The sequence below is a fragment of the Mesoplodon mirus genome (assembly GCF_964341445.2).
Source record: "Mesoplodon mirus genome assembly, chromosome: 7".
NCBI classification, from domain to species: Eukaryota; Metazoa; Chordata; class Mammalia; order Artiodactyla; family Ziphiidae; genus Mesoplodon; species Mesoplodon mirus.
Window position 1 is genome coordinate 81,758,874 of NC_138983.1, and position 12,084 is coordinate 81,770,957.

The 12,084-nt window shown below is 47.4% G+C and overlaps 2 protein-coding genes across 2 annotated transcripts in view; one reads left to right on the forward strand and one right to left on the reverse strand.

Moving 5' to 3' along the window:
- The window catches only part of LOC309808830 (forkhead-associated domain-containing protein 1-like), a gene marked incomplete at both ends in the record, with an annotated part of 1,104,685 nt that overhangs the window by 863,996 nt on the left and 228,605 nt on the right, over positions 1–12,084 (reverse strand). The window lies entirely within an intron of this gene.
- Positions 1–12,084, forward strand: part of LOC309808006 (forkhead-associated domain-containing protein 1-like) — a gene marked incomplete at both ends in the record, with an annotated part of 84,571 nt that overhangs the window by 71,756 nt on the left and 731 nt on the right. The window contains 4 exons of the mRNA XM_082628015.1: positions 117–241; positions 3,168–3,257; positions 3,681–3,901; positions 4,438–4,603. Coding sequence (XP_082484141.1) covers positions 117–241; positions 3,168–3,257; positions 3,681–3,901; positions 4,438–4,603 — 602 coding nt within the window. The remainder of the gene's footprint in view (positions 1–116; positions 242–3,167; positions 3,258–3,680; positions 3,902–4,437; positions 4,604–12,084) is intronic.

Here is a 12,084-nt window from a genome sequence, read left to right on the forward strand (position 1 = left end):
GGTGAGCTAATTAGTACTGGCCTGTGGTAAGTGTCCAGTAAATAGCAGCTGTGACTTTTACATGCAGTAACTTCTTCCTGAGCCTTTCTTTTGAGTGTAAATTATTTCTTTTATAGATCACAAGGACCACATGGATGAATCATTTCTAGACTTAAAGACCCTCGGGATGGAAAAAAATGTTCGGAAAATATTGGATGCAAAACCTGACTTGCCAACTTTTTCAAGAGTAGAGATCCGAACGGTAACCAAAGAAACTTTGTCTCTGCATTGACTGACACGTGGGGAGGGTGGGCATGAGGACAGACACAAGCCGTGTGCCCTGGCACCACTGTATACATCATTGGTTCGAGGCCAGGTCCTCCCTGATGGGCTAACACCTGTATGGACTGGTTGGTGCCTGGCCGTACCAGTGATCCAATGTTTGAATAGAAAGGCGGCTTCCCATCGTGTACAGCATGATATAACATTGCACTGATGCTGGCCCGGACAATCTCTGGGCCCTCCTTTTCACATCACATGTTATATTCTGCAGAAAAGATTCAACAAGCTAATGTACAACATTATGTCATGAGCTTGCCTAACATTTGCTTTTTGCTATAAACTGAAAAACATGAACACATAAAGGGCAGCAGAAGGGAGCCATGATGATTAAGAAGACACAAGTTCTAGAATCAGAGACCTGTGTCCTAATCCCAGCTCTGCAAGCTCTGTGACCTTGGGCAGCCTCCTAACCTTTCTGGGACTTCAATTTCCCAGCTGTAAAATGATGATGGAAAAATTAAAGGAGATCATTATGTAAAGTGCTTATCCCAGTGCCTAGCTCATAGCGAGCACTTTAATAGATGATAGTTATTATTGTCAAACAGTATTTAAAGAGTATTATCCAAGAAAACCTTCCTTTCTTAGGGAGCATAGTTTGTGTTTTCCAGGATTTTCAGAAGTAATTTGATTGTTAGGTTGAAGGTGCCCTGTATCCTAAATGGATGTTTGATCGGGTGTTTGATTGACACATGACAGTGGACAGCTCTGATCAGCGTGGCTTGCTGCGGCAGCTGGTCTAAACCAGCTTTGGGAAAACATAATAAAGCCATCCTCTCTGTACCAGCATTTTCTCCTACAATTTTTCTAGACATTTGCTCACACTTCTAGAGATGTGAGTCTTCAGAAATGTGTTGGTTTTCCTGATAAAATCGAACCTTCCTTCTCTGAGGCTGGGAGTGGAGGGACCGTCTCAAGGTGGGGAGCTCAGCTGGATCTCATGTCCTGATGGTCCTGCTTCCAAGATTGACCTTCCCCTTGGCAACAAGCCCTCATCCCACCACTGACACCACAGAGCAGGAAACCTCCTAACTCTCAATCCTCCAAGGTTGGCAGTAATTAAACGAAAGAGCAGGAGGAAGAATAGCTGACATCTGTGAACTGCTTACTGTGTGCCAGGCGTTGAGCTCAGCCGGCTCCATGCCTTATGTCATTGAACCATCGTAGCAGCCTTGTGTCATAGTTACTATTATTGTCCCCATTTAACAGATAAGAAAAAGTAAGGCTTCAGGAGGTCAAGTACCTCACCCAAGGTCACAGAATAATGATTGAAGACACACCAGGGGTGTGTCCCTGGTGGTGTGTCTGCTAGCCTGCAGAGACCGGGTGGGGACTGCGTGCTTGGATCCTGTAGCCCAGGCTCTTCCTTAGTGACCCTCCCCTCAGGAAAAGAGGGGGCGTCTGGAGAGGTACAGAGGATGCAGCTCAGGGTAGCTGAAGACACTGAGCAGCATCTCAGGTTCTTTTTGCAGCAGATCTGCCTGGTTTATTGTCATCTTCAGATACCCTCTTTTATTCTCATCTCCATAGATACATAGACAAATATGTCCACTCTTGTCTATCACAGTCACTTGGGGGCCTTTATATTTTTGTAGTTGTTTTTTTTAAAATCTCAGAGGTTTTCAGGGTAGTGCCAACAAATGCTAGGGCTAAGAGATGCTCATGGCAAGCATTAAAAGCCAATTTATTTTTTAAGGAGTCTTATTATGGTTATTTGTGGTCGTTCAGATCACGTCCCCTATTCAGTCTGGTGGCCTTTCCATGCAGTCAGTTGGGCTTCCAACAGCCAGCTGGCTGGTTGGGGTCTTAGGGAGATGCAGCTGCAAACACTATCTGCATTGTCTCTGGAAAGGGTCTGAAGTGATGCTCACCCACCAGGTTCCAGAACTAGGAGAAGGTTGGGCCAAATTTTGTGAGGGTATGGTTTCTGCTGCACAGAAATGAGATTCCTTTAATAAAAAGGAGGGAGGCTATTTTCCACTTAACCTTCATTCGTTCATTCAACAAACATGCCCACTATGCACCACTCGGTGCCAGGTGCCATGCTGGGCACAAGGAGGGAGATAGTGAGCAAAAGCCGCATGGTCCCCATTTTTCTGGAGCTTGTCTTCTCAACATCAGCGGTACTGATTTTTTGAGCCAGGTAACTCTTTGTTTGGGAGACTGCCCTATGCATCGTGGGGTGTTTAGCAGCATCCTTGTCCTCTACCCACTAGACGCCAGCAGCAATTATGACAACCACAAATGTGCCCAGGCATTGCTAAATGTCCTGGAGGGGGTAGGGTGGACAGAGTCACCCCCGGTTGAGAACCACTGGCCTAAAGGGAAGACAGACGAGACGGTGGCCAAAGAACGGCACAAGTGAGGCATCATTTCAAAGGCAGTCGTGCTCTGAAGTGGTAGGAACACAGTCATAAAGAAAGCAGTTCACAGAGTCAGACTGGATTTAAAACCAACTCTCTTGGCATGGACATATATACACACACACGCTACCAAAGGTAAAATAGATAGCTAGTGGGAAGCAGCTGCATCACACAGGGAGAGCAGGTCGGTGCTGTGTGTCTACCTAGAGGGGTGGGATAGGGAGGGTGGGAGGGAGACGCAAGAGGCAGGGGATATGGGGATATATGGATACGTATAGGTGATTCACTTTTTGATACAGCAGAAACTAACACACCATTGTAAAGCAATTATACTCCAATAAAGATGTTAAAAAAATTAACTCTCTCAAATTATTCTTTAGTATCTTTCCAGTTCTTCCATTATTCTTTGGGTTATTCTTCTGGATGTAGAAAATCATAATGGAATGCCAAGAGAGTTTTTCTTCTTTTTTTTTATTTCAGCCTCAAAATGGCCTTTCCAGCCCAGGGTCCATCATGGCCACTGAGAAGTTATGGAAAACGGATGTGGCTGAGGCTTTAGATCTTAGTGAAAAGCTGGTAGGTATACCCAGCATCAGTCCCCTCCTGTCCAAACCTGCGTGCCCTGCAGATAGTTTAAACATCAACGCCACATACATTTTAGTTGTTACAGTAGCTCCACGAGACCCATCTCCTATCCCAGCATGGGCTGGAAATTGCAGAGCCCAATTCCTTGCAAGACTGGGTAGTAAGAATGAATGTTTATGTCTGTTGTCATTCCCCCTCCACCCCTCCCCCCAATTCTCAAAAAGGCATAGTGTAAATGGATGCGGGGGAAAATGAAAGTCGTACTAAAAACCCCAAATGCACTCATTTGCAAAGCATGTGTTTCTTCTCTGCAACTGCAGAAAATGAATGAAACAGAATTAGACGTTTGCCTCCTCAAAGTGGCCACCAGCGGTCTTGGGCCAGGCCTCTTACCTGTGAAACGCTTTCTCGTAGTACTTGGATATGAGCAAAACCCTCGGGACTATGCTGAACATCAAAGATATGTCAGGTCACGTGTCCATGAAACACCTCTCCCCAAAAGAGAGGGAGAGAGTCTACCAGCTTCGACAAAGAGACCTGTACCTGGTGTTTGATAAGATCACCCTACTCAAGAACCAGCTGCAGAGAAAAGAGGAGCTTTTGAGACGATACGAGAAGGACATTGAACAGCTCAAATATGGCCCATGTCTCCGGCAAAAGGCCCAGGCCTCCATTCTCCAGGCTAAACCTCGGTGCAGCTGCAGACCCGTAGGGACCAGGACAAGAGGACAGAGGCCTGGGTGTGGAGTGGGGAGGCGGGATGGTGACTCAGGGCCTGATGGACCCAAGTCTCTGGGCAAGAAAGCAGCAGTTAGAGTACCCTACTGTTAAGGAATAAGGTGCACCTTTTATAAATGTGTCTGATGTTTCACCATGTGTGTGCTTTTCATAATTCCATCCTATTTTCAGTGGTATCCGTTCCCCCACCCTCTCTGGAAAATTGGGAGGGGCTGGTAGCATAACCTGTGCCCCCTTCATGCTGCACGTCCACAGCCAATGGGCTATTTATTCTGCCCTCTAGTCCCCACATCTTCAGCCTTCCCCCCACTTGTAAGGAAACCGCGAAGCCAGGCATATATGGAAGTGTTCTGAGGATCTCCCAGGTCAGGAGCATTGGTGGTGAGTGAGAAAGATGAGGAGAAAAGAGACTTTGTCTCTCCTGTGTGCTCAGGCAGAGCAAAGTGTCGGTTCAGATGTACCAGTCACAGGTGGCAAAGCTGAAGGACGACATCTGCAAAGAGGCCAAAGAAAAGGCGCTGCTGAAGGAGGCCCTGGCGCACATGGAAGAGCGGCTGCACCAGGAGAAGAGGGTCACCAGGGCGATCAGGCAGCAGAAGGTGAGAGGTCCCTGCTCGGAGCAGAGCCTCTGAGGCTGCCCCTCAGCTCCCTTTAGAAACAGCCAACTGAGGTCCCAGTGGGATCCAGGCAGCACAGAATGCATTCGCTCATTGCAAAGGAAGGTGGCAGAATAGCTTTAGCGTTAGGCAGACTTAGGTTTAGACTCTTGTTCTGCCATTTACTGTGTGACTTCAGGCAGCTTTTTTTTTTAACATCTTTATTGGAGTATAATTGCTTTACAGTGTGGTGTTCGTTTCTGCTGTATAACAAAGTGAATCAGCTATATGCATACGTATATCCTCACATCCCTCCCTCTTGTGTCTCCCTCCCACCCTCCTTATCCCACCCCTCTAGATGGTCGCAAAGCACTGAGCTGATCTCCCTGTGCCATGCGGCTGCTATCTGTTTTACCTTTGGTAGTGTATATATGTCCATGCCACTCTCTCACTTCGTCCCAGCTTACCCTTCCCCCTCCCCATGTCCTCAAGTCCATTCTCTACATCTGTGTCTTTATTCCTGGCTGCCCCTAGGTTCATCAGAACATTCTTTTTTTTTTTTTTTTTAGATTCCATATATATGTGTTAGCTTAACCTCTCTGAGACTCATAGTCTAGCTTGCCTCTATTTTTTTTAACTTTCTTTTTTTAAATTTAATTTTTATTTTATATTGGAGTATAGTTGATTTACAGTGTTGTGTTAGTTTCACGTGTACAGCAAAGTGACTCAGTTATACATATACATATATCTATTCTTTTTCAGATTCTTTTCCCATATAAGTTATTACAGAATATTGAGTAGGGTTCCCTGTGCTATACAGTAGGGCCTTGTTGATTACATATTTTATATATAATACTGTGTATATGTTAAACCCAAACTCCTAATTTATCCCTCCCCACCACATTTCCACTTTGGTAACCATAAGTTTGTTTTCAAAGTCTGTGAGTCTGTTTCTGTTTTGTAAATAAGCTCATTTGTATCATTTTTTTTAGATTCCACATATAAGTGATATCATATGATATTTGTCTTTGTCTGACCTACTTCACATAGTATAGTCTTTAGGTCCATCCATGTTGCTGCAAATGGCATTACTTCACTCTTTTTTATGGCTGAGTAGTATTCCACTGTATATTTGTACCACATCTTCTTTATCCACTCCTCCATCGACATTTACGCTGCTTCCATGTCCTGGCTGTTGTGAACAGTGCTTTCTGAGACTCATAGTCTAGCTCATCTGTATTTTTTTAACTTTTGATAATTCGTGTATTTTATCTTGTTTTTTCTATCCAGATAACTATTTTTTCTACCAGTTTTATTGAGACATAAGTGACACACAGCACTGTACTGAGCTTAAGGGTGTCCAGCATCATGATCTGACTTCCCTGCCTCCTGCAATGATGACCACAATCAGTTGAGTGAACAGCCCGAGTGTTTTTAAAGGCGGCGCTTCTGATTTTCATTGTTCTGCCAGGTGCCAGGGATACACCGAGGAATAAGCTCTCTGAGAATAAAGATTTGGGTTTGCTCTTCTGAGTAGCCAGAATAGTACTCCAGTCTTTCTGACTTGGGGCTGTGTATTTGTACACGCATGCTTGCGTGTATGTGTGTACATGTGAGTATGTGCTGTGTGTTTGCATGTGTGTGTATTTGCATGTGTGTGTTTGTTGCCTGCATGGGCTCTAAGGAGGCCAAGGTCATAGAAGGGTGCCCTTCTCCTCAACCAGGAGGTGATGGCCAGATAGTTCCTTGCAGAAGCCTGCCCTCCATCCTGCGAACCTTCCAGGCAACAGGTTTCCAGACAGCAGGCTCTCTGACTTAGAGCCCTAGAAATGAAAAGTGGCTGTCCTGCTCTGAGGGAGCCTGGATGCGGTGTTTCCAGTGCTCACCACTGTGAATTAAACATCACAGGCCTTAGTCTGCATGTGTCATGGGGCTGCCTCAGGCAGAGGACAGTTTCCTTTCACACCAAGCAATGCCAGGGAGAGCTGGGCCAGTGACAGAGTTGTGACTTTCCCTTTGATGTGCCCTCTGGAGAGCTCACCCCTCCCCGAAATGCCCCCCCCCCGCCCACAGAGCTTGGCAGACTAGGCCCCAAAGCAGAGACACCAGACCACAGAATGGGACAGAGAAGGGCCCAAAAAAAGCCATTGTCATGTACTGAAAACCTGAGGATTTACATAATCAGGCTTCACATGCATTATTCATGGGCTGCCTCATTCATACACAATGCAAGGGACATGCCAGCCTGTTTGTCAGGAAGAAAACAATAATACATTTTAAAGTTTTGCTGGATCCTAAAGGGCACTTGTATACATCTGTCTTGGCATCCATTCCTTCCAGGGAGTAGATCTTCGTTGTCTTTAAGCAGAAATGAACAGAAAGTAGAATTCCTCTTTCTAAGTTTTACACTTAGTATTTTCACAAGGAGCCTTAGTTTTTTAGCCTCCTGTATAAAACTTTGAAACTCTTCACCCGTTCACAGAGGTGGCAAGGTTGAAGCACTGAGATGAAATTACACATCTTAAGCTTCAGAATTGCCCCCCCCCAAAAAAAATGGAGTTTGTAGTTTTAATGTTTGATCATCTCTTCACCAAGCAGACCTTTCAAGAATCAAAAGTCCTATATCCACACTAATATCTCTGGCTGTGAAAATGAGACTTGGTATAAGATGCTGGGCCTTCACAGCGAACTGGGCCTGTGGCTCTGTCCATGTGGCAGAGGAACGGGAAACGCGGCCCAGGCCGTGCTCACTCGAATCCACATCCCACATCCCTCGAGAAGCCAGCAGTGTCTCTCAGAGTTCAGAGGCCAGATTTGGAGTCAAACAAATAGGGGTCAAGCCCCACCACTGCCCCGAATGACCCTGAGTAAGTGGCTTGACCTCTGTATCGCAGGTTCCTCAACAAAAGCAACCAAAACTGTTAGCAAGGGGCCTACTCCGTGGGGCAGTGGGAGGGTTAAATGGCAAAATGCCTGCAGTGCCTGGCACATCACAAGCCCCGTTTCTAAGGGTGAAGAATAGGCAGCTCATGGATGGGTGGGGATTCCTCTATTTCTTTCAGGGAGCTTCCTGCCAGCTGACGCCTTCCCCGGTCCTCCCAAAGCCGCCAGCTCTTATGGGACGCGCTCTTCTCTTTGGTGAATACGACTAGGCCACGGCCAAGAAAGGACCCAGATACCTTTTGTGAATGGGCTAAGGCTGGGATTTTCAAGAGGAAATTTTTAAATGCACAGAAGTTGCCACTTGGGAAGCACGCAAGCCCTTTCTTAGGGCTTGAAGTGTAAGAAAGGCTGAAGGGCAGCGGCTGCTTCTGGCAGGAGAAGCCGCTCAGCTCTCCTGCCAATCAAATCTCCAGCCAATCAAGTCCTGGCTAGGGGGCGTGACCACCGCTTTGCCTTGTGGTCTCAGCCAGGAAAAGCCCCTAACCTTCCCTCTGCTTAATTAGCTCAGATCCCTCTTCTTTAAGATGAGAATAAAAATGGCACCTAGCTCGTAGCCTTCCCAATGGGAGCTTGTATACAAAAGCCTTAGCACATAGGACCACAAAGCATTCACCCTCTCCTACCATCGTCATTATCCTCACTATTCTCTTTAACTCACTATCTTCCAAGATTTCCTTGGGCCCAGGTATTCTCAAGATTCTGGCTTCCTCCGTGCCACTTCTGTGTTTTGTTTGTTTGTTTGTTTGTTTTTGCGGTACGCAGGCCTCTCACTGTTGTGGCCTCTCCCGTTGTGGAGCACAGGCTCCAGACGCGCAGGCTCAGCGGCCATGGCTCACGGGCCCAGCCGCTCTGCGGCATGTGGCATCCTCCTGGACCGGGACACGAACCCTGCGTCGGCAGGCGGACTCTCAACCTCTGCTCCACCAGGGAAGCCCCACAATTGGTAGATGTTGTGTAGGAGGAGCGTGGGATGGGAGGGGCTTGGGGTGGTGCTCTTCCGCCCACAATGATGAAGTAGAACCATGTGGCCAGGCCTATGCAGCATACGGATAGAAGAAGGCTAAAGAAAAAGACCCTCCCGCACCCCCTTCATCACATCCCAGTGTGTTCAGTAAAGTTCAGGAAAAGCAGGTGCACAGGGGCCAGGCTCTGCCCTTCAGTGCCCAGTTGCCCACTGACGGAACTTAATCCAGGAAGGAATTTTGCAGCAATGTTCAAACTGGGGTTCCCTGGAGCCTTTGGGTGCCATGGAAAGGTGTGACTCTCAAAGCACACACACCTTTCTCCCGCCAGAGAAGCTCTCCATTATCTTATACCCCAAGTTCCTCATGGGATTTTGCTTGGATATACGGTTCTGCCAAAAAAAAGGCGGGGGATGGGGTGGGAGAGAAGAAGGCTGTTGGTTTAAAACTAACCCCTGCTTTATAATGTCTGGGAATTTGGATAGTGATTGTCTCAACTGAGTTTGTGATAAATACTGAGTGGCTGCAGGCTCGAGGCCTTCTCCACGGAAAATGCCTGGAGGGCAACTGTCAGTTCAATACGGGCCCATCAGCCTTCACAGACAGTCCTCTGAGGGTAGAGTTAGCATCCTTCTGGGAGAATGGAAGAGTCTTGTAAGCACCTATGCCCTGTCCCAAAAGACAGCCTTATTTCCTCCCTGAATTTTGTGACTACCCGGTAGGGTTGCCAGATTTAGGGGAAAACAAACAAACCAAAAACACGATGCCCAGTTAAATTTTAATTTCAGATAAACAACAAAAGCTATTCAGTATAAATGTCCTAAATATTACACGGGGCATATTCACACTCACAAATTTGTTGGCTTCATTCTGGAATTCAGATTTAACTGGGCATCTTGTATTTTATCTGGCAACCCCTCCAACATTTACTGAGCACCAACTAGACACCAAGCAGGGAGGTTCTGAAGCAGGTGTCGCAAGATGGCAGCCCACAGATATGTTCCATTTGGCTCATGGGATTTTTTTTTGAAGTTACATTTCAAAATAGGGCAGTTTCCTGGAATACTCTGGATTTCCAGCTTCTCTGGGAAACTTGGAAGATCTGGCGACCCTAGGCCCACAGACCCACAAGCCACCATCACAAGCCTCCATCTTCCAGGCCCCTTAGAAAGGCGCTGGGCTCGTGTGTTTGCTGCTGTCCACCACCACCCCAGCTCACTTCACCCACTTCTTTTACTTTCCTGGCCGCTGTAGGAATCAGGTTGGTGACCCCAGTGGATGCTCAGGGCTCTAGGAGAATGTCTCCTTCCTGACACCACTGCACATTCACCTGCGGAGTGTCAGTCTGCAAGGGAGACCCCAGTTCCCTCTCACTTTTGTGTCTCCAGTGCCTAGGGGATGCTCTTTCTTTGACGAGCTGCCCCTGAGGTGCAGGGTCTTGAGCAGATCAGGGTCAGCAATAGTAATCAAACCCCAGGGGAGCGGCAAGCTCCAGGTTTTCAGTGATGCTGGCTTCCCAACAGGCCCCTGTAGTCCCTGCCAGGGAGGTTAGCCACTGGGGCTTTCAACATTTCCACTGGGTGGAAAGCCACTGGACATCTACAGCCTCTTCCACTGATCTAGGAGGCTCTGCTTCCAGCTAAAGCAGATCTGTCCTCCAAGAAGAATACAGTATCCTTCGTAGCCTTCTTGGTTGACCACCTCCTTCTCTGCTGGAATCTGGAACAGAGATTCCCTAAAAGGTGCAGCAGGACAGTGTAGCGTTGCCCCAAAGCCACACCCCCTTCTGCAGACCTCTATCCTCACCTCCTCACCTAGGAAGGCTCAACATTCCATCCAAATGGGTAGCATCTGAAAGTTGAGAAAAATCCATTTTTCTCTGATGCAAAAGGCAAAGAAGAACATACGCTAAATTTTGTCAATATTCTTTCTGTGTTAAAGAGACAAATGTTTGGAGAGCTGATGAAGAACTCAAAGATGCAGAACTCACATTTCCAGGTGAGCCAGAAGAGAGAAGAGAGAAAACCCTAGAACGTCAACAGGAAGCCCAGTTGACAGTTATCCCACATCTATTATGTACTGAGCATTTGGCATGTGCCGGGCACAGAGCCAAACTCTCGACGTGCAGTATCTCTTTTAAGCTTCACAACAACCCTATGGGGTGGGTGTTGTTATTATACCCAATTTACAGATGAGGTGTCTGAGGCTCAGAGACTTTCTTTGTCCAGAGCCACACAGCTCAGTAGGAGAGCTGGGAATCAGTGCAGATCTGACACCCAGGTGAGTGCTAGCTTTTCTTCCTTTAGGTTATAAACCTCCAGGTAATAAACCTGATACATTTCCAATGGCATTTCTCTTAAATTTCAAGGAAGCATCCTCTAGAATTCTCTTCAAAGTTGAGAATTAAGACTATGAAATCTTGAACATGTTGAAACATTGCCATTGACAAATCAGCCCTGGAACTGGAATTAAGCCAGTCCACGTTCCCACTTTGCAGACAGTAGAGGCGAGCTCTCAGGAAGCTAGAAAGCCAAACACATTTTGGTTGAATATGAGAGAGGAGACATTCAAGTTTGATAAAAGGCCACAGTCATGCTGAGGCAACCAAATTATCATGGGAAGAAACGAAGATATTCTAGGTGAGGGATATATTTGAAAAATAGAAGCTTCTCAACCAGCATCCTTGTGCTAAGACCAGAAGGTGGTTACTCCCCAGAGCAGGATGTTAAGAGGATAGAGAGCATCCTGAGGGCCCCACTTGATCTGAGACGTTTGCCACCCTGCAAAGTGGAAACGACTGGAAGTTTGTTACTTATTCACTCACATATATGACTGAGCTGGGAGGAGGCAGAAACTGCCCTACATCTAGGTTTTGTCTGAGGACCACCTGCGGATGTGAAATGGCAGAGGAGATATTGGGATGGGCCCCGGATGTTGTGGGAACATTGTGCTTCTCTGAGATGTGAGACGCCCTGGAACTTCACGCTGCCTCTGGCTTTAACAGAAGCGGGGCAGATGGTGCTTCGGCTAAGAGCAAAGAGCCAGCTTCCCATTCTCCCTGCCCTCCAGCCTGAGCTTAGAAGTTTGGTGTCTAGGATCTCCTCAGTACAGAAAGGTTTCCTCCAGGTTCCTTGCCAAGTGTACCTTGGGCGACTCCTTCCCCAAGAGTGGGCCTTGGGCTTCCCTGGTGGCGCAGTGGTTGAGAGTCCGCCTGCCGATGCAGGGGACACGGGTTCTTGCCCCGGTCTGGGAAGATCCCACATGCCGCGGAGCGGCTGGGCCTGTGAGCCATGGCCACTGAGCCTGCGCGTCCGGAGCCTGTGCTCCGCAACGGGAGAGGCCACAACACTGAGAGGCCCGCGTACCGCAAAAAATTAAAAAGGGGGGGAGGGGGCTTTTTTAAGGATATAGGGGTGAGTGCCTCATAAAAACTGGGAGCTGAAAGAGAGCCTGGCCTCGAAATAGAACTGGTAAGCCATCAGATCTCAGGCATCATCTCTTTTACACACACACAAGCATGCGCACACGCACACACAGGCCGTATCTCCTCTCTGTGTCTCTGTGTGGCTCCCCTGATCT